General features: G+C 37.8%; 3 protein-coding genes across 5 annotated transcripts; 2 read left to right on the forward strand and 1 right to left on the reverse strand.

The window, feature by feature from the left end:
* The first annotated feature begins 1,116 nt into the window (after positions 1-1,116).
* On the forward strand, positions 1,117-2,574 carry LOC125205929 (small ribosomal subunit protein eS30z/eS30y/eS30x). Its single transcript, XM_048105147.2, has 3 exons — positions 1,117-1,245; positions 1,328-1,465; positions 2,287-2,574. Exons 1-3 carry the CDS (start codon positions 1,242-1,244, stop codon positions 2,331-2,333), a joined length of 189 nt encoding a protein of 62 aa, XP_047961104.1. The 5' UTR covers positions 1,117-1,241; the 3' UTR covers positions 2,334-2,574.
* A 10,132-nt stretch (positions 2,575-12,706) lies between these two features.
* Positions 12,707-18,995, forward strand: LOC125217518 (uncharacterized). Of its 3 annotated transcripts, XM_048119037.2 has the most exons (9): positions 12,707-13,129; positions 13,485-13,531; positions 13,918-14,012; positions 14,125-14,302; positions 14,418-14,696; positions 14,781-14,879; positions 14,965-15,639; positions 15,903-16,309; positions 16,702-18,995. In XM_048119037.2, the coding sequence occupies exons 1-9, from the start codon at positions 12,820-12,822 to the stop codon at positions 18,716-18,718; spliced, it is 4,107 nt and encodes a 1,368-aa protein (XP_047974994.1). In that variant the 5' UTR covers positions 12,707-12,819; the 3' UTR covers positions 18,719-18,995. The 3 variants fall into 3 exon arrangements, with proteins under 3 accessions (XP_047974994.1, XP_088921490.1, XP_047975002.1); XM_089065364.1 differs by lacking the exon at positions 13,485-13,531 and having other exon boundaries at positions 12,909-13,129; XM_048119045.2 differs by lacking the exons at positions 12,707-13,129; positions 13,485-13,531; positions 13,918-14,012 and having other exon boundaries at positions 14,287-14,302; positions 14,418-14,505; positions 14,576-14,696.
* A 618-nt stretch (positions 18,996-19,613) lies between these two features.
* LOC125191176 (RING-H2 finger protein ATL40-like) lies at positions 19,614-20,135 on the reverse strand. Its single transcript, XM_048088673.1, has one exon. It carries the CDS (start codon positions 20,133-20,135, stop codon positions 19,614-19,616), a length of 522 nt encoding a protein of 173 aa, XP_047944630.1.
* Positions 20,136-22,916: the final 2,781 nt, after the last annotated feature.

Below are 22,916 nucleotides of genomic sequence, written 5' to 3' on the forward strand. Positions count from 1 at the left end.
TCAAACAATCTCGCAGCGTAAAATTTGAAATATACAAAATATAAATGCATCCATATTCTTTTAGTACAAGATCTTTTGGGGCGTGTCTTAAAAACAAAACCCTCTTGGATTTTGTTTGCTAAAGCCCTCGAAATATGCAATTTTTTCAAGTGCAGCTTAACCTTTGGTGTTATCGTTGTGGTAGGACCTTTATTCTCTTTTTATCCATCTACCTTTTTCATTTCATACTTCATTGTTTCGGAGGCAGATCACCTACTGTTGTGAAAAACACAGTAGAAAATGTCGTGCATTAAACGCACACCTTTACAACAACAGCAAGTGGAGGTAGCCAAGGGGCCCACATGATGTGTAAAGGTGTGTGTTTGATGCGCAACATTCTCTACTGTGTTTTTCACAACAGTAGAGGATCAGCCTCTCATTCTTTATTTACTTAACTCGCTTAACACTATTTTTCTCAAATCGCATGCCGCACACATCCACTACCACAGAACAGAGGGAGTATAACACATATACTTTTATTTATGGACTTAAATTGGATCCAACTTATGATACCAAATAGTTTGGCTAATATGTTTATGGTCATGTTTTATAAGTAAAGACGAACGCAAACATTTTTAGCATGCTTTATTTTCACTCACGCTAAATTTGGAAAGGTTACACATCTCACAGTTGCATGTTACTACACATTTAACTTTGAATTTTTCTGAACCTTGATATGAGTAGTAAGCCAAACAAAGTAGCACTTATAAAATTTGGCTTTTAAAATCACGAATTCGAATTTGGAAAAGTCAAAATTCCTCAAACAAATATATTTTAGCATATCCATTTAACAAAAAAATTATTAATAATAGTTTCTTATTCACCCCTTGCTATAATAATTTGTATATTCAACTTATTAGTTATTAAATTTTCATAAAAGTAAAAATTACAAAAGGCGATTTATTTATCTGTTTTAAATCAATACCTAACAATGTATTTAATTAACAAAGTACAAATTATGTATGTTGAATCAGAATTATTTATTTTAATATTTAATTGTTACCTAAGTATTAATCAAAAGAATAACAATGAAAAAGTTTATTGCTATTGGATTTTAATTTCTAAAAGCCCAATCACTATATGCTACGGTCCAATCCATACAATATAAAAGCTTCAAAACCCTAAACCTAATCTCACCGCACTCTCATCCCCTCCGGCAGAATCTCTCTTGCTCTAGCGATCTCAATCAAAATCAATCAGCCATGGGTAAATCATCTCGGTCGTTTCTTCGTGATTGAATTACGTTACTTTTGGTATGTTTTTGTAGTGAGTTGAGTGGATTTTGCAGGTAAGGTCCACGGTTCTCTTGCTCGCGCCGGAAAGGTGAGGGGGCAGACGCCCAAGGTGGCCAAGCAGGACAAGAAGAAGAAGCCCCGCGGCCGCGCTCACAAGCGGATGCAATACAACCGCCGTTTTGTGACAGCCGGTAACTCTATTTTCCCCTTTGTTTTTTTTTTTTTAATTTTCTGTTTTTTTTGCGGTTTAATTTGCGTGTAATGTAAGGATATATGATTGTTGTTAATCTCAAAAAATTATATTTGACTTAATTTTGATTTGCAATTTTGGATTTTTGATGATTTTGTTTTCTGATAGGTTTAGGTCTTTTGAATTTGAATTGATACGGGAGTTGATTTTTGTTTCATGAACATGTTTGTGATTATGCTATCAAAATCCACATCATTGTATGTGGTGTGAAATTAATTTAATGTGAATTGAGCTGTTTATGTTTAGCTTTAGAGATATGTTGTTTAACTCTAATGTGAATTGAGAAGCTTCTGTTTTAACTTTAGAGATGTTGTTTATGGTTTAGTTTGATGTGAATTGAGCTGCTGCTGTTTTAGCTTTAGAGATATGTTGTTTATGGTTTAATTTAATGTGAATTAAGCTGCTTCTGTTTTAGCTTTAGAGGGTATGTTGTTTATGGTTTAATTTAAGGTGAATTGAGCTGATTCTATTTTAGCTTTAGAGAGTATGTTGTTTATGGTTTAATTTAATGTGAATTCATCTATTTCTATTTTAGCTTTAGAGATGTGTTGTTTATGGTTTAGTTTAATGTGAATTCAGTTGCTTTTGTTTTATTTTAGATAGTATGGTTTAATTAATGTGAATTGAGCTGCCTCTGTTTTAGCTGTAGGATATGATGTTTATGGTTAATTTTATGGTTAATTTAATTTGAATTGATCTGCTTATGTTTAGCTTCAGAGATCTGTTGTTTATGATGTATGCGAATTTTTCTATTTCTTGCAGTGGTTGGCTTTGGAAAGAAGAGGGGGCCAAATTCATCTGAGAAGTAAAGTTGTGCAGTCAAGTAGTTCATATGGGTGATGAAATTCGGAACCTCAGTTACTTTTTTAATAGACAACAAGTTTGTATTAGATGAACAAGTTTGCAATAGACTGCATTAAGGCTTTGTCTTGTTTCTTGGTTTTGACTCATGGTCTCTGAACTTTGAGTATAATCTTTTTGATTACTTTTGAGATGTTACTTATTAAAATTGAAGGTTTTATTGGTGATCAAGTTTGGAACCTTGGTTAATTGGTGTGCTTATGTTGTTGTGCTGCAATTGATTGCATTAAGCCTTTATCCCATCTATTGTTTTCTTGGTTTTGAATCTTGGACTCTAAACGTTCGGTCTTATCTTTTTGGTTACTTTTGAGATGTGAGTAATGAAATTTTCACATTTTCATATTGTAGATTTTCATTAAAAATGTCTTGAATCAGTTTTGGTTGTTTTGTTAGTTAGAAATAGGTTCATCGTTGCAGATATTTTAAAGAATTGGTTCAATCTCTCTTTTATCTACAAGCCAATTATTTGTTCGATAATAGTTAAGACATGCTACTACATAAATATTTTGGGGTGATATGTCGGTTTGATGTATTAGTAGGTGTTCGGATTGCAAGATTGTATTCCGGGATTAACATGAAGTGTGTTTAGTTTATGAAATTCAATACCACAACTCAATATTAGTCAGGCCAAAATCTTCCAACTAAAATAATCTAACAACTTAATCCTATATTATATCTATATATTGTTTTATCTATGAAAGTTTTATCTATGAAACTGATCACCATCTTAGATCCAATCTCATGAACCAAACACGTTAATTTAATCTTGAGATACAATCTTGACAACTGACAGAATAGCCTCTTGGAGTATAATACTTAATCGCCTGACAGTGTTATAGTTATCTTTTTTTATCTTCTCATGATGATGGCGAAATTAATCTTTGATAATCTTATTATCAATGTAATATTAGTATAAATATTGGATACTCTCAGGGCATGATTGGTAGCCCCTATAAACCCACAAATACAAGTAAAAGGCCAAAAGTGGGAGAGTTATCTCATCTTCTCCACCGTTTGGTAGAGGCCGAAATTATCAACAGACCCGGCACAAAACCACCGGATCTCGTGGAATTTGAGTATAGAATCGGCGATTCTTACAATTCACTATACCACAAGGGCGCGATTGGTAGAAATCTTGGGCTTATGCTCAAATCTCAGTTAACTTAAATTCCCACAACTGCAGATAGTTTTTGTGGGCTTTGATGGTGTTTGGTAGCAACAATCTTGGGCCTAATCCACCGTTTGGTAGACCGCTGCCTGTTTACTGGATCCTCATAGTACAAATTGTGAAGCCCGATTTGCCCTTCCTTTTAGAAGACAAATGATCCCTTTGCCCTCCTTCGTCCTTCCCTGTCTGCATATTTGGTGTTGGAAATAGTGTAGCCTTTACACGGGCAAACTATTGCTATTACAAAAGAACCAAAAACTAGGAGGTAAATATATCAAAGTAATTACGATAAAAGGAATAAGAAGCAAACTATAGTCTTCTTCAAGTCGAGTCGAGATATCCCTCTCTCCGCAAGACGAGATACGCCCCGGCTAGTGCTCACGGATTGGCGCAACGTCCCCAAAGATGAAACGACTTTCCTCCTACCGAGTTGAAGCACCTCAAACTCGTAGGCTCCGGCGAACTTGAATTAGAGGCGAGAACTGAGCTATGCAATGTTTGTATATGCGAACTATGATGTAGAGAGGTAGAGAGAAGAGAGAATGGTTGTTGGTGTTCCATCTCTCAAATCCACACCTATTTATAGGATAGGAGTGACTATATGAGAGGTCTTTGCATTAAGGCACCTCATAAACAATTTGGAGGTTACCGAATGATGAAAGGCCAAGCCTTTTCAAATTTCCCACATATTCCATGTTTTCCTACAATCCCCCACATTGGTTAGAGCGCTGCAAGCTCAAGCCAACACCAGACACAAATGTATGTATGCAGACTCTTCGCTCAGTTCTCGAGAAACGATACTGTCTTTGGAGAGGTAACTTGTGGTTTTGAACCTTCCATAGTCAACACTATCGGACATACCGGCGGGCTAGTGGACGTGATGCTTTGAACTATTCCTCCTTGGTGTATGCCTAGTCAATAGCATCAACACAATATTGTCTCAACTCCATCAGTTCTCACGTTTGTGTCCATTTCGGCCGTGGAACACCTCTTTGGAATTCATAAGTGACTCACACACACGAAGCGGGCCCACTTCTCACTTACATAGGTGATTCTTTCATGAGTATCCTGCCATACTTCATCTCCCTGAGATTTCAAGAATCATTAAAAGTCAAAAGACTTAACCTCTTACCACGTGCAGGTTACAACACCCAATGTTTTCTAAAGAATGAGCGAAGATTAAAATCTTCTTACAACTAGATTTGTATAGCTTTGTTTCCCATTGAACCAATCCCATGGGATCTCCAATCGTATGGTTGGGTTGCCACTATACTCATCTTTTAAGATGTGGTTTTCAGTCTCACTCCTTTTAGCAATTTATGCATTTGATCACGGTTTAAACCTTTTGTTAATGGATCCGCTTTGTTATCCACTGACTTAACATAGTCAACTGCGATAACCACTTGTGATCAACTGCCTTGCGGTATTATGTCGTTGACGAATGTGTCGAGACTTATCATTATAGAAGCCACTGTGTGCTCTACCTATAGCTGCTTTGCTATCACACTGTATCATTACTGTGGGCACTGGCTTCTTCCAACATGGAATACATTCTAGGAAATTTCTGAGCTACTCGGCTTCTTCCCCTGCTTTATCCAAAGCGATAAACTCAGATTCCATGGTGGAGCGAGCGATACACGTTTGTTTCGCTGACTTCCACGAAACAGCACCACCCCCCACAGTGAACACATACCCACTCGTCGAAAATGAGTCTTTTGAATCAGAGATCCAATTTGCGTCACAGTACCCTTCAAGTACTTGGGGATATCTTGTGTAGTGCAGTCCAAAGTCAATAGTATACTTCAAGTATCTCAAAACTCTGCACAGAGCTTTCCAATGTTCCTTGCTTGGATTGCTCGTGAATCGGCTCAACTTATTCACCGTACAAGCAAGATTTGGTCTAGTACAGTTCGTGATAAACATCAGACTTCCTATAACCTTTGCATACTTTTCTTGAACAACAGGCTCATCCATATTCTTGCTTAGATGGACATTGAGCTCCAAATGAGTCTTTGCTGGCTTACAATCAAACGAGTTGAATTTCTTAAGCATTTTCTCAACATAATGAGATTGCGTTAAGGAAATTCCTTCATTAGTCCTCAATATTTTGATTCCGAGAATCACATCAGCTAGTCCCATATCTTTCATATCGAAATTTCTTTTCAACATGTTTTTAGTCTCGTTAATAATGGCACTATTGCTTCCCATTATCAACATATCATCAACATACAAACACACAATAACAAACCCGTTATCTGTGCTTTTAATGTAAACATACTTATCACACTCATTGATAGTGAATCCATTTGACAACATCACATTGTCAAACTTCAAGGGTCATTGCAACACAAACATCACATTTCTTTTGTGAATTAAACTCATCAACTTTTAGTAAATCAAGATTTACTAATCTTTTTATAGCATTTAGATTTACATGTCCCAATATTTTACGCCATAAATCACAGCACTCAAGCAAATAAGAAGATGTGTCATCTTCCTTATTGCTTATTGCTTTTCCACGGTGAATGACCAAAACATTCAGCTCAAAAAGCCCATTCACTAGGTGACCTTCACCTATGAACTTTCCATACTTGGTCAATATAACCTTTTCACACTCAAATTCTAGTGAAAATCCATGATTTATCAGAAGTGAGCTTGACACCAAATTATTTCGGATGACTGGGACATGCAGCACATCCTTAAGAGTAAGAACCTTTCCAGATCCTAATTTTAGGAACATGTTACCCACACCAACCACCTCAGAAGAGGCTTGGTTTCCCATGCGTACTTTTCTACCTCCAACAGATTTGCAAGTAGAAAAAACGCTTCTCTCGGAGCACACATGGCATGTGGCACCCGTATCAACAAACCATTCATTTGGATTATTACCATGGTTTACGTCGGAGACTATTGCGACCACCTCGTGATCTTTGTTGTTTATAACAACACGTTCAAATAATTTGCACAATATTGTCTCCATCAATAAGTACACAATTATCTTGAACCATATGTGCATTGGTATAATCAACACCACATGCATTATTACTACCAAGTCAAAACTGGTCTTGCTTGTCAAATGACAAACGATAAACACAATTATCAAGACAATGGATCTCAAGAAATTAACCACTTCATTGCGCATCGACATTGCGTCTGTTTGTTGTTTCATTCCAGCTTTGAATTTTATGTTTCCTCCAGCTTCGGTCGACATGATGATGGCAAGAGTACACTATCTCGTCTTGCGATTGTTGGAAATAGTGTAGCCTTTACACGGGCAAACTCTTGCTATTACAAAAGAACCAAAAACTAGAAGGTAAATATATCAAAGTAAATACAATAAAAGGAACAAGAAGCAAACTATAGTCTTCTTCAAGTCGAGTTGAGGTATCTCTCTCTTCGTAAGACGAGATACGCCACGGCTAGTGCTCACGGATTGGCGCAACGTCCCCAAAAATGAAACGACTTTCCTCCTACCGAGTTGAAGCACTTCAAACTCGTAGGCTCCGGCGAACTTGAATTGGAGGCGAGAACCGAGCTATGCAATGCTTCTATATGCGAACTATGATGTAGAGAGGTAGAGAGAAGAGAGAATGATTGTTGGTGTGTTTCAATCTCTCATATCCACACCTATTTATAGGATAGGAGTGACTATATGAGAGGTTTCTGCATTAAGGCACCTCATAACAATTTGGAGGTTACCAAAAGATGAAAGGCCAAAGGCCTAGCCTTTTCAAATTTCCCACATGTTCCATGTTTTCCTACATTTGGCGCGCAGGTTTTCCCACTCGGAGCCATCTTCTCCGCATGATCTCCTTATAAGGACGTGCATCCTCCATTTCTCTTTCAAATTCTGTTTCCTTCAATCCCATTCACAATCACAACCATTCCCACTCACGATTTCACAGAACAACCTCTTTTCACCTCCAAAATTCAATCTTTTTTAATGATTTTGTGTTCATAATTTGGAGAGAAAGAGAGAAATTGACAAAAATGGGCGGCTGGTTTAGCAAGAAGGAGCACCACAACCGAGATTTGAAGAGCAATCCAATATTTGCTTCTTTTATCCAAGCCCTTTGGCCTAGCGGTAAAGGGCAAGGATACCGCGTCCATATCCTGGAGGTCACGAGTTCGACCCCTGGGAGGCGCAACCTGGGATTAATTTCCCCTGTGGACCTGGCAAGTTGACTAGCCATTACCCAGCTCTGAAGTTGGCCGGCAACTAGCCATAACTCGAACTCAACATGGGGGTAGATGGGGAACCATTGACGATCCTCTTAAAAAAACCGAGATTTGAAGAGCTACACACCAGAAAAAGCGACCAATTACCAAAAACCACCAACCGATTTCCCCACCCAATTCAAACACCGCCCCATCCCTGAGAGGCGGCGACACCACCCGCCGTCCCAAGCTCAGCAACCGCCGCTGCCGCCAATTCCAGCTCCCCACACTCCGAATCAGAGATTGGAACTGAATAACATACTTGGGAAGCCGTTTGAGGACGTGAAGTCGAAGTACTCAATCGGGAAGGAATTGAGGAGGGGCCAATTCGGGGATAAAAGAGGGTAATTTGGGGATAAATTGCATAAACCACAAATCGATGAAACGAGGAAAACGTAATACCTCAAAATTTCTGGGATAGTGAATTGCAAGGAACGCTGATTTTAGTCTGAATATCCCTGAGATCCGACTGTGTTGTGCCGGTGTCACGCCCGTATTTTCTAAGGATAGAAAACACGGTTGGTCGCGACTAGGGGATGATTAAAGAAGCGGGGAAGAAAGGGGAAAACACACATCTTTGATCAAAATATTTAAATAATTGAAATAACTTAGAAAACAACATAGTATCATTTCAACAAAGTACCAACTTCTAAAGAAATAAAGACTAGAAAGTAAACAATTTTGAAAAGAGTTAGACTCTCAATGCTAAAAGAATTTTAAAGAAAAGACACATTGCGGAAGCGTTCAAGACACGGAAAATGCCGAGTATGAAGACACGACATATCCAACGACATTAAGCAAGTCATAAATAATCCATGAATTCTGCTCAACATCCTCCACGCCCGTCGTCGCTCAATCTGCACATTAAGAAAAACAAATATGCAGGGCTGAGTACTTGATGCACTCAGTGGACACATGCCAAATCAGTTTGTCAAGCCATAACGAGTGATCTTGGGGGTTTTAGAAAGAACCCAAGTTCGGTTGCAACCGTTTTCCATCCACATTCACCATCACCATATCTGAACATACATGACAAGGAATGTGGCCACGAACCAAGTCACTAGACCGACCAACTCCAAATAGATAGCGCACGATCTACTGGGTGTACACTAGTCCGAGCAGGGTTTACGGTCCTACTGGGACCTGAATTCGATTAAACATAAAATACTGGGAGTCGTCGCCTACGGCTTCCTCAACGATTCAAACTTTACTATTCTTTTCTATCTCTACTTCTGTAATTCATGTTTCCATACTCTGTCTCACTCTCTGTCCCAACTTCACACTAATCTTAATAAATAAAAGCAAAAACCAAATAAAAGGATTTATAAATACGCATACTCCCTCACAAAACTTAAAGAGCAAAAGTAAAACTAAATAAATTGATTTAATATCTATATACTCCCAATCACCTCCGAGTACACCTATCCCATCCACAAACAAATTCTTCCTCACACAAACAACAATAGCAGGAAAAAAAAAAAAAAAAAAAAACTCCAATCTCCCTTGTTCCAGAATTTGATCTTTTATTAAATTTTCTCATGTGTTCGATTAAAACATTTTTGGGCAGACACTAATATTTCCAATAATTGAATTGAAGGGAAAACAAAATGGCAGCTTCCAAATGGTGTTAAAGATCAAGGCTTTCACACGAATCCATCATTGAACAGTCTCAAGAATTTCAAAAAGATTTATTCCCGTGTGTGAATAGGTGAACTAAGTCATGGTATGATGAGGAGAGGATTTCAGATTAAAGGTTATACCTTTGGAAAGAATCAAGCTTGTAAGTGAACTGGAGGAATTGATACCACAGCTCTCTCGATTCAGAACTGCAATACGATGGAATTGACTACAAAATTAATATGATTATGCGAAGGTTTATTATTCAAGAGATTGAGGAGAATTTACCTTCGTGTAAAAAAAAGAAGAAATAACTGCAACACGTTTCTGAAAAGGATCATGAATGTGTATTTTATAAGCAAAACTGATAAAGATATTCATGGATTTAGTGGTTGGGGAGATTTTAGGGAGTGGAGGTTTTTTGTGAAGAGGAAAACGTGTAGAATAGGATTAGAAGAAGGAATTATTTTTGACTGAGTATTTGACTGCATGAATTAAATAGGGATTATGAATAAATGGCTATATTAATAATATCCCAATTGAATTAGGATAAAAGAGCTAGAAAAGAATGAAAACAAAAGTGATAGGCCAAAAAATATATGAAATTTAGTGCTTAGATTTAATTGTGGTGTTTTATTATTTTAGTACTTTGGTGTTATCCCAAGTACTTAGACGAACCGCCAATTTTCTCATCGATGATTCTCACGTCAAACTCGCCGACTACTTTTCATTTAATATTTCCAAAAGCAACCAAATAAAACAAGGACGATATTTTAATCAAGGTCTATCACTCGCTCATTCTCAAAACAAAACTCAATGTGAAAAGGTGCAAAAAGACAGGTGTTACAGCCGGGTCGCCTGATTTCGACTGCCTCTACCAAGCAGTCGACAAAGTGATACAGCTACGCATAGTTTGGGCTTTTATGTGTGTGTATGGGCTTTTACTAGCTACCAATCATGCCCCAAATTTTGTGGTATTAAGTTATCTCAGTTTCATCGACTTTGTGTTTTGGAGTTCTATGCCCAAATTGCCCTCCTAATTTTATATCTCTACAAACACAGAGGCAGCACCACACATTCATCAGGAGATCGATCTTCTGAAAGTTGTGAAAAAGGCGTCCAGCCTCGGCACCAATCCAAACCGGAGCTTCTCTTAGCGATGAGCTGTCTCTGCAGCGGAAGCCCCAACGCGCTTTTGATCTGCAACGGATTCAATGATGCAGGGTGTGTTTCTCTCGCGCTTGTAGCGAAGAAATTGCACTTTTATTCCGTGATCGTGCTTGAGGAAGAGGATGAGCTCGACGTCGTGATCGATGCCGGCCGGAAACTGGGCATCAGCCCCGTGATTGGCCAGCGCGCGAAGCTGCGGACGAAGCACGCCGGCCATTTCGGATCCACCTCCGGCGAGAAAGGTAAATTCGGCCTCACGACTGCACAAATTCTCCGAGTTGTGAAGAAATTAGGACAATTCGAGATGCTCGATTGCCTCCAATTGCTTCAGATTTGCAAGGAGGATGGAGGGCAAGGGGGACATCTCCATCCCAGCTAAGATGACACATTCCTTAGCCGACACGGGATTTTAGGAGTTATTAGTTAATGTGTTTAATTAGAGAGAGAAAAAGTGAGTGAAAGTATTAAAATAGATAGAGAAAGAAAGATGCATATTTTAATAGGGGTGAGAAAAAGTGGTTGAGTTTATTAATTAGAAAGAGAAAATTCCAAAAAAGGAAATGTGTCATCTTAGTTGGGACAAACAAAAAAGGAAAACGTGTCATCTTAAGTGGGACGGATGGAGTATTTTTCTGGAGGAATGACTAATGGCTACCAAATGATGTATTAACTCACAAAACATTTGTACCAAACAGTCAAACACCATCATAACAATGATTAGCTAATTTAAAATCACAGGAAAAGGAACTATATGGGAAATTCATAAACCTCACCATTTTCTACCAATCTCACCCTCAATGTAATATTAAATTAATATTGGATAATCTCATGTTATTGTTAAGTCGATATTGAATAATTTCTGGACAAATTAGCCTAAGTCGATCATTACATATTTTGCTGGATTGATAAATTTATTAAGCCGATGCCGATTATACCATTACATAATTTGGTGGATTGAATAATTTTAAGATTTGTTGCATGTGATTCTTAACTAAATCTTAATTGGGATTCAGTATCTTAGTAGTAAAATAATAGTCCTAATTCAAATCTTATTTGGCTCCTATTTAATTGTTGGTGTCTGTGATTGTGTTTATAAACATAATTAATTATGAATTAATAAAATAAATGGTGAATTAATCTATTCTGAATGAAAACTAAACTATTACCTCCCAAGTAATAAATGACAAACAATTATTAATTGGTGCTTTTGCACCAAAGTTCACAGAAGCTTATTAATTGATTCAGATTCATTGAATCACGAAATTATTTATTATGGCACCAATTATTCATGATTCTATAGCAATAAATGCAATTTGTCACTATAATCCTGATTATGGTTGTGTAAGATCAACCCCTTTATTTTCTTAACAAGCATTTACTCCTCTTATAGGAATATATTCATGCATCCTTATGAGTTTTTATTTACTATTTTGATCGATCTCAATCACCTTTTAATGTTTTTAATAATCGAATTATAGGTACATTCTATTAACTTATTTGACTATAAAACAAAAGGACGATGGAGACCCGCTAAAATACAAAAGCCAAAATTGTTCCGAAAACAAATTCGAAGAACGTATAACTACTTCAATATTAACCCGTCAATCTGGAGTGCATTCCAATTGATATTATCCCCTTTTGGATGTATTAGTACAAAAGTTTTTATTTGATCGGATACCATTTCGATAAAGATAGAGGAGAAGAAAATTTTACTACTCCTACGATCTATTTTCGCATATCATATCGATAAATATAATAAGATATATTTTGTATAAACCGTTTAGCAAAAATGCATATCATTATAACGAAATATAGAAAAATTATTGTCTCAAAATTCTAAATTCAAAGTGAGACTTCAATGGTGAAAGTTGAAACCAAGGAGTATTTAATTAGGTTCCATATGATCAGAGTATTTCAATAATCAACATTCTTGAATGAAGTAGTATTAAATTAAGATCCAAGTCTAAATGTACGTTCACAAGAAAAAAAAAAAGTTAAATTAAAAATATACTCCATAATTAAAATAAACTGAAATATGTACCAATCCGTATTTAATATTAGCAGACCCAGATTTCGAATTTTCTCTCCTTTAAAAAATAGATATTCTCATTTAATATTACCAGACCCAGATTTTTCTATTTTCTGATTTTCTCACTTTTTAATTTTTTCCCCTTTCCCTCTTTCTCTCTCTACACCAAATTAAAACCCTAATTATTCGCCTACACCCCTCTCTTTTTTGGCGAACTTTTTTTGAAATCAAAATGGCGACGGCGCAACAAGGCGGAGCCACCACCACCACCACCGCCGCAGCTCCTTCCTATGGCGGCGGCGGAGGAGGAGGAGCTGGGGGAAAGTTCCGAAAGAAGCCATTCCGCAAACCGACGACGCCTTACGAGCGCCCTCCCATCGCCCTCCGCGGCAACAGCAGCAGCAGCACCACCACCAGCTGGTTGACGAAGCTGGTGGTGGATCCCGCCTCCAAGCTCATTTCCTATGGCGCGCGCCGCTTCTTTGATTCTGTTTTCCGCAAACGACGCCTTCCTGCGCCGCCTCCTCCTCCGCAGATATCAGGTTACTTCTTTTCGTTTGCTTTGATGTTTTGATTTCAGCTGCGAATCTTCGAATTCGTGATTCGTTTGAATTATTCGATTTTGTGCCTGAATTATTCGATTTTGTGCAAGCTTTTATTTTTCTCGAACGAGATGCGTTAATTTTCAGTTCCTGATCTTGGAAAATGTTAATTATGTGAGATCTTAGCTACGAGTTTAGCTGCCATTATGTGTGCCAAGATTCAGTAATTGCCTGATTTATTTAAATTATTGTATTCAATGAAAAGGTGGGTGCTTTTGGGCTGGGACAACTCCGTAAGTCTAGACGCGCCTCACCTAGTTTGAAGTCTTACTGATGTATTTGTTGGTGTAAACAGAGTCAAACCATGTATTGAGTGGTGCACGTCCAGACGCAGTTCTAAGTGTAAGTCTTAAGATCTATGGGCTCCTCTGTTTTTCCATCTTCGTTGTTTCATTTCCCGTTATGTATTTGTCATGTCCCATATAGGTGGAATCTGTTTTGATTGGAGTTGTGAATTATTAGAGTGTCCGTATTCTTATTTGTGTAATTAGTAACCAATCGAAGATGAAAATAGGAAAGGTCGCCTGCCAGGTTCTTCATTGAGTAGTAATGAACGATGTCTGATTCAATGTTCTTGATGGGCGGCACTAGTAGAGAAGTAGATCCGCCAATTGCTTATCCTTTTTTCTGAAAATGATGGCCATCGTGTTTTTTCTTTATGTAGTTATCAAATTAGGAAAGATTATTTTTATCTTCTTTAATGGTTCAAGAATCAATATGGTCTACAGGAGCCTGTAGGCGGTGAACAGCGCCAGCCAATAAGTTCTAACGGGACTGGGATATCTGACCTTGAGCAATTGCTGAAACAAAAGACTTTCTCCAGGTGAGGTTTTATCCAAATTTTTTGTTACCTTCACTATAATCTATGAAGTTGTCATGATTTTTCTCTATCCTCCCCACTCCCATCTGTTGTTAACTAGCAAAACTCTTTACAGGTCTGAAATTGACCATTTGACGGAACTGTTGCATTCAAGAGGTGGAGAAAGTTCTGTTGGGGATGATGGAAAAAGAAATGAAGAGACGGTGTCAGATTTTGGAAGGCATCGAAAAATTGAAAATGGTATGAATGCAAATGGAAACAAGGAGGATAGATTTCTCAGAGTTGATTCAAAGGTAACGGGAATTATGTTGCATTTCTTTATCATATGCTGTGGTTTGTCATTCACTCGTTACCATTTTCATATTTCACAACAAAGTCATTTAGCATAGCTGATAGATATATCTTCAGGTTCTTGGGGATAGTATTGCTTCTCCTTCTGAACTTGCAAAAGCTTACATGGGCAGCAAACCCTCAAACTTATCACCATCAGTGCTAGGTAACCATAGTCAAGTTACACTTAGGGATGATACCAAGATGCTTAGTAACATGAGAACAAAACCTGTCAGCATGTCACTGACAACGAAGTATCCAGTCAGCTTTGGTTCACCTGGTAATGGTCATGTTACAAACCCGAGATCTCTTGGTAGATCTGCTATTTTCAACATGGCTCGCACCCCGTACTTAAAGGTAACTTGTACCATTTAACGTCCTTAGCTTTTTCATATACTCCATATTTTTTGGGCTTATTTTTGTGGATTTGGTAAATTTCAGAGTAATGGTATCAATCATAACGGCCATTCTGGATTCCTGGTGCCCTCAACTTCTCTTATGGTTTTGGAAAATGGTGAAAAATCTGAGCCCAAGTCAATGGTATATTTGGTTCTGAAATAGTTTTGTTGTAATTTCGGTAGCAGTTTTGATTGTTCTCATTTTGATGCAACATTTTGTGTTTCAGACATTAAAGCGTAGGAGTTTTGTCTTAGATGATGAAATTGGACCTGGTGGTTCAATTCGAAGAATCCGACAGAAATCTAATCAAATAGCACATGGAATTCATTCTGATAGAGTCGGAAGTAAATCTGATGCTAGTCCAGTATCTTCAAAGCAGAAGCTTCCTTTGATTGATGATCGAGGGCACACCCAGAGAATTATCGAGGGAAATACTTATACTGATTTTAGCAACCCAAGCACTAGTTATGCTATAGTTCCTTCCAAGTCCAACGGTGCAGATGTAAATCTTGGAAGATTAAAGCCCAAATCATCAGATTCCAATTTGGTTGCTGTGCCTCTGAAGTCAAAATTTATGTTGACGCCAAGTATGCTTAGTGGACAGGCTCTTAGGAGCATGGAGGATGCCACTTCTTCAGAGTTGCTGCTGAATGCCCAAGACAATTACAAATTTGATAGTGGCGCTGGTTTATTGGACACTCATGATTCTACGCCTCAAGATCAAGTAAAAACTGCCGAAAATGGGCCAGTAGAAACTTCTTCCCCTTCCGACCCCGTAAATAACAGTGACTCTGCAGTATCCTTTGAAGCTTCTTTGGCTAGAGGTCGAAGTTCAGATGATGTAGAAAATGGTTTGTCTAAACCTCAAAACAAGGCAGCTTTTAGAATGAGTGCGCTGGAGGTAAGGAGATTGAACTTTTATGTTGTTTTCAGGTCTCTATTTGGTATCCTTAGGGTGCTTCATTTTTTTTAAATCAAGACAATTCGTTAGAGTATCCAGTTCTTTTTAGTATTCGTTTAAGAGCTGTATGATTAAATTTGCTTAATTTTATCAAGGCTTGAAGTGCATATCTTTCTTGTTTGAGTTCCATGGGCGCTGGAATACAGTTTCCTATCTTTTGCTCTTTTCGTTGAACTTGAAATTCTTATTGATATCATTTCTAGGATGATGTCGATTTTGATGATGACGTGCCCAGTATTGGAGGATCACTTGAGGCCCATCTCACAGATAGCAAGTTCTCGCCTCCTGAAGAAACCAAACTGTCTGAAACAACTATCCAGCCAGAACTGAAATCGCATTCGGACCTTATATTGAGTAAAACAAACGAAGATAGCAGTGCTGTTAATAGTGCTGCTCCATCAGGAGAACAAAATAATGGCGCCACAACCCCTGCTTCAGAAAACGTTTCTGCTGCTACTCAGTTCTCTACCCCTCCATCAGTTGCTGCTTTTAATGAATCTAAGGAGATGAATAATCCACCATCTCATTACAGTTTTAGTTCTAAAGTCACAGATAAGTTCCCTTCCTTGATGCCGGAATCAAGCACCAGTAAACCAGAAAGCTCTAGCAGGTTAGTTCTATACTATACATGCAGCTCGAAAATGGTATCATACTGTTTGAGGGATATGGTTATGTTCCTCTTCTTGAAGATATTTTCGTGCTACACCCTCATTTGTTTATTGTTGTGATCTCCTTTAACTTTACGATTTTAGGCTCAAATTCGATTTACATATCTTGAGAACTCAAAACTATCCTTTGCTCTTTGTTAGTGTATGGACTATGGAGTCAGTTGTTGCAAATAAGTTAATTATTTTGCCAAACTTTGGGAACAAGCTTCTGTACCTCACTTAATATATTTAAAGTTTTTACAATAAAAGTTAAGCTTATATATTTAGTGTTTATTACCAGTGGTTTCCCTTTTTGTCAAGTTCCTAATCTAAATCCTGTTTACTACATGTGCAGCTTGTTGAATGTTTTCGCTACATCTAGCTCTCCGGTGACATCTTCGGAGCCAGGCAAAGGTGGATACCTGAAGTCTCTTGCTGCTGAAGACACCAATGGAAAATCTGATACTGTTGCCTCTCCTGCATCTGATGGGCCGCTTGTTGCAGGCACTCCTGCAATGTCATTGACTGCCACATTCATCAACAGTACAAATCCCATCTCCACTGCTGTTCCTGCTATTTTTACCTCTTCTGTGAGTGTTTCGGACTCTGTCCCATCTGGTACAGGCAGCATCCCTGCAGCCACCTTTGGGAAAATCACTTTTGGAGCATCTGAAACTCCTAAAGTTTCAGGGGAAACTGCAATCAAATTCGGTGCCTCTTCTGATCCATCTACTAATGTATCAGCAGCGTCAACTACCATCGCTCCAAGTTCTGGAAGCTCATTTAGCTCTCTGACCAATTTTGGATTGTTTGGGACACCAAGTTCTGGAAATATGACTTCGGGACTGAGTTCATCAACCAGTAATCCATCTGCAAATAATTCAGTGGGTTCCCTATTCGGTGGTGCCAGTAAATCTTTTGCACCTGCTATTGGAACTATTTCTCAGGGGACATCTTCTCAGTTGAATTCATTTGCATCAAATACGAGCAGCAGTACTTCTTTTGCTCCTTCCTTGTCCAGTGCTCCTGTTTCCGGTCAGGTCGTGCCCTTTGGTTTTAATCCGTCAGCTTCCTCATCAGATACTGGTGTAGTTGCCTCTAGCAGCGGATCTGCATCTAGTTTATTTGGTGTGAATCCTACTGCTGTTTCAAATGGCAGCGCCGGTGGCTCTAGCAGTTTTACTACTTCAAGTTTATTCAGTTTTGGTGCAAGTTCTTCCTCTTCTACAATCAATGCAGTTGGATCGACTGGCGGTGCAACTGCTCCAGTTTTTGGTGCTGGTTTGAGCTCATCAGGCCCTGCTTCAGTAACCACCGGCTCCTTCAGCAGTGCCCCTTCTTCGACCAGTGTAGTTGGATCAATTGGTGGTGCTGCTGCTCCAGTCTTCAGTTTTGGTGCGAGTTCTTCAGGTCCTGCGCCAGCAACCACCAACACTTTCGGCAGTTCCTGTTCTTTTACTGGTGGTGCAACTGCTCCAGCGTCTAACGCTGCTAGCAGTGCGGTTGGATCAGTTGGTGGTGCGGCTCCATCCCCTTTCAGTTTTGGGTTGAGCAATCCCGCATCTGCCCCAGCGTCTAATGCTGCTAGCAGTGCGGTTGGATCAACTGGTGGTGCGGCTCCATCCCCGTTCAGTTTTGGGTTGAGCAATCCCGCATCTGCCCCAGCGTCTAACGCTGCTAGCCCATTCAGCAATGGTGCCACTGGACTTTTTAGCTTTGGTGCAAGTTATTCGGCCTCATCCTCATCAATCACCACCTCTGTTAGCTCCAACAGTGCTCCTTCTAATCCCTTCGGTTCCAGTATGCAAGCTCCTTCGTCTCCTCTCTTTGGGCCGTCTCCAGCTACTGGATTTTCCTTTGGTGCACAGCCCACACCCTCCGCTCCAATCAATGCTGCATCTTCTCTCTTCGGTTCGTCAACAGCTCAACCATCGAGCTCCCCTTTCTCATTTTCCTCCGCCCCTGCTTCAGTCTTTTCTTCACCAGCACCATCTCTCAGCCAGCCGGTATTTGGCAACCCGGCCCCCAGTTTTGGAGCCTCCTCGCCAGGGAACAACTTTCAGATGAACGGAGAAGACAGTATGGCCGAAGATCCAGTGCAGTCAACTGCACCGTCTCTTCCTGCATTCGGCCAAGCCTCCCCTGCTCCCTCAGGCTTCATGTTCGGATCAGCAGCTCCATCTCAATCGAACAACCCCTTCGCGTTTGGCAGTCAGCAAAGTCAAGCCCCTCCTCCTAACCCTTCTATGTTTCAGGCATCAAATAGTCTGGATTTCAACGCCGGTGGCAGCTTCTCGTTGGGCAGTGGTGGAGTCGACAAGTCGGGTCGAAAGTTTGTGAAAGTCAATAGAAACAAAAACAGGAAGAAGTGAAGCTTGTGATATCCATTCAAGAAAAGCTTGGGATATCCATCCATCAGCTCTTCGATGTCGGTCGCCGCGGAAAGGTCTGCGGATTTACCAATGTCTTCTTCATCTTCCTTATATGGAAATTTTGAGAGGAACAAACTTTGTAGAATGTATTGATATTGTTAGAAAGGAGAGGTGTGTGTAATTGAACTTGAAGCTGTGTTGAAGAATAAGTCATGTAATTCAATATCACATTGTATAAGCATTGCCTACTGTTTTACAAATTCTTCTTTTTTGTATAGTCCTGTTGGGTTATCTTAATAGTATAGTTCCAAACTAGTTTTAAACGCAAAATATAAACACATCATTATAAAATAACGTAGAGTTCATTACAACGTTATTTGTAGTTCATTATACGGAATTCAGAGATTTAAAAACAAGGGTGGATTATACAAATGGTCCATGAACTATTTGTTTTGCACTCAAACAGTTTCTGAACTTTAAAAATATCATAGGTAGTCCCTGAACTAAGGTATAATCACATTTATGAGACTTTTTTCACTATTTATCAAATTTTGCATCAAAAATGCCCCCAAGGCAAGAGAATTTTTGGACATTATAAATTTGTTATTCGTTCATTATAATAACTTCTAAAAGTAATGACATCATCCTGCATAATTTAAAATTTATAATTCATTATAATGAGCTTAAGTTTGTTATTTGTTCATTACTGTATGGCATAGTTTTTCCACAAACATACTTAAAAATGCTGTTTGAATAAATCTTACAAATATCAGCTCTGATATGCACAAAATATTTTAACAAATTCATCACCAAAAAAAATACTGGCTGTTTCAATTAGCAAACCATCAGAAAAACCAAAAAAAATAATAATAAAAAATAAATAAAAATAGACAATTTATTGATTGGCAGGCTGTGGTGCCGCCGCCGCCGGCTGCGTTTTCCGGCAGATAGGGCAGGTGGGGCAAATCTCGAGCCACGGATCAATGCATCTCCGGTGAAACATGTGCCTGCACTCCGGCATCAGCCGCACCTCCTCTTTCTCTTTATACTCCACAAGGCAAACAGCGCAGCCTACGGCACCGGCGCCGGCGTAGGAGTAGACCGGAATGGCGTTAATGGCGGCGGCGTCGAGGCCGTCGCGCTTGACGACGACCTGGACGTATGCGCCGGCGGCATGATTGCCGGCGGAGTAGCGGCGGTGGAGGGCGGCGGAGGAGAGGATGCTCTTGTAGTTGTTGTATTCGTAGTAGATGACGGCGACGGCGATGATTAAGGCAACGGCGCCGACGATATAGAGGAATGTGCGAACCCCGCTGTCATTGAGCGGGCTCTCAGAGTCATCGCCGTAGTTGGCGGTCGAGGCGGCGGCGGCAGCGACGGCGGTAGCGGCGGCGGCGATGAAGGCGGAGTCACTCATTTGTTGGAGAATAGGGTTTTTTATTTTTCTTTAATTTGGGATTTATGGAGTTTTTTTTTCTCAATTGGTTTTGGTTTTGGTTTTGGTTTATATAATGATTCTTACTCCATATTGGTTACTACTTACTTTTCGGAGTCAAACTCGATTTTGTGTAAATAATAAGGATTCATCCAAATCAAGACTGACTTGAAAATTTACCAATATATGAGGGATTCATATTTGATAATGGAAGGACCTAGATTTGTACGTATTTTATATTTAAAGGAGCTAATAAACTTTATTGTATGATTTAAGGATATGATTTACTACTTTTCAAGTATTTTATTTGTTTTTAATAGTTTGTTAGGATATGATTTACTTTCTTAGATATTCGTTTTTATCTTCCTAGCTAAATTATTAATATGTGGAAAATATTTGATCAGAAGAAATAAAACAATATTTTTATGATTCATTGTATTCGTGTGTGGAAAATATTGTTCTTTCAAAATGTTTGTTCTCTACAATGATAGATTAAGGTTCCATCAAAAGCGTAAATTAGTTATATGGCATGTAGTATTAAATGTGTCAGGTGTTCGAGCCATTACGAAATATATAGAAAATCATTATTGACTTTGTTGAAATATGATACTACACTAGAAGATAAATAGGAAAAAAAATGAATTTTGCTATAAACTAATAATGTGTTAAATAAATATTTAAAAGGATTACTTATTGCATTATTAGGGTATGCTCACAATATATCGAAAGTTTCGATATATTACTATGGTCATTTTAGATATAATAAGTGGTCATTATATGCTTGTTGTAACTAATAATTGTTTCTCAATTATTCTTGTGATTGTAGATATAGTAATTCGGACCTTCAATCTATTATTTCAAACCAAACGTCTTACCAATTAAGAAGCGCTTCATTGTGAAATTGATGTTTGCTGCCAATATTGCCATTGTGCATGCTCTAATTAGTAATAGAAAATTACTTTTATAATCCATCAAATCAACGAAGGGAGTATAATATGTCAACACACATTATTTAATAACATAATGGGAAAAGATATTCGTACATAATTTCTAGCGTACATAATGTCCTTAACTTTTTAATAGTAATCATTAATGTATGTATCCAAAATATTAATTTATTAATAAAGAATTATGAACAATAATTTGTACCACACCAAGAAGTTTTTATACGTCCAATTCAAAAATATATTTGCATACATATTTTAAGATATTATTCGAAATTAAACTTATTAATTGTCAATTATATTATATTTTTGAATGAATATATATAAACCTAGATATCAATACAATTTTATCGATATCAATATCAATATCATATTAGTTGGTGGTACCAAAACTTCAAAATTTCAGTACCTCCTTAAAACTCTCTAAAAAATCAAATATATGTTACTAATAGATATGGAAAATCACGTCCAACTATTATATATACTTGTCACTCGCATATAATTTTTCTCACAAGTTTAAATTCATCAAACTTCTCCCATTTTCTAAAATGTCATCCCCATCATCTAACAAGTCTTCACCATCGAGGCAGCACCCTGTGCCAAGAAGGTTCTCGTCGGAGTGGACGTCTTCACCCTCTATTCAAAGTTTGGAGATGCTCTATTTTATGCAACGTGAGGAAAACACGGCTCTACGTAAGGATATCGAAAGATCGCTTGCTCGCATGTTTACATTCAGATCGTGTAAAGGATATGTTGCTCGAGCCCGACCCTCTCCTCAAACTCTACACTATGTATCGAGATGTAAAGGAGCATACAATCTATGTTGATGTTGAATTGTTGAGACTCCACCTCGAGTAACTCATAGATCTGACGATATAATAGATCTGGATTGATATGTTTTAGTGCATTTTAATTTAAGTTTAGTTTCTAGAAATTCTTGTTTTTTTTCTAGTTTTCTATTCAATTTGTTAATTTGCAATTGATTATGTTAATGGAATTGATTTATTTTTGTTTATTTCAATTTTATGTCGTTTCTATCTCTTATTTTTGTAGATTTGCATGAAAAGTATTTTAAAAAATTAAATGACAATATTAAATAAACAAAGAAAAAGTGTAAAATAGAATTAAAAATATTAAAAAAAATAAATCAGGGTTACAATCTGATACAAATATGCTAATTTATAAATCTATTTAAATTTTATAATATTATTTAAATGTATAAATTAAAAAAAAAAAGTGATTATAAAATAATGCTAGCAAGCAAATAACGAATAAGTAGTGTTTAGTTACAACGAAATACGTAAAATAAGGAATCATGCAAATATGGAATAAAATATTCAGCAAACAAAATGCATAAAAATAAGGAATCAAGCAAATATGAAATAAAATATTTGGAAAAGATAATAAATATATACTATTTCTCTATCTTTTCTTCTGCTTCTACATCTATCCTCTTTTTTTCCCTAATTAAATCAATTCTCATATAGTCTTTTATGTCGAACTAATTGGCAGGTTCTCTTTAGTAAAAAATTTTGACATCTAGTTTGCTCGTCCGACATGGTTAATATGACGAAGATCACTTGATTGTGTTGACATAAAGGGGGGAAATGTGGAAATAAGTTTTATAAAAAGCAAAAGAACTAGGGACGAAAATTTACAAGGTAAAGAAAACTCCCATTGTCGAAAACTTGAGGAAAAATAGTCCTCCATCTCTTTGTATTTTATTTGCATTACAGCGGAAGGATGAAAGTATTCATCCATATGCAAGTAATACAAGAAAATGAATTTACTATGAGAGAAAAGTCATTTATGGTATATT

Source organism: Salvia hispanica, chromosome 2, assembly GCF_029641045.1.
Source record: "Salvia hispanica isolate PSC_SH4W2 chromosome 2, Shi_PSC_v1, whole genome shotgun sequence".
Classification (NCBI taxonomy): domain Eukaryota; kingdom Viridiplantae; phylum Streptophyta; class Magnoliopsida; order Lamiales; family Lamiaceae; genus Salvia; species Salvia hispanica.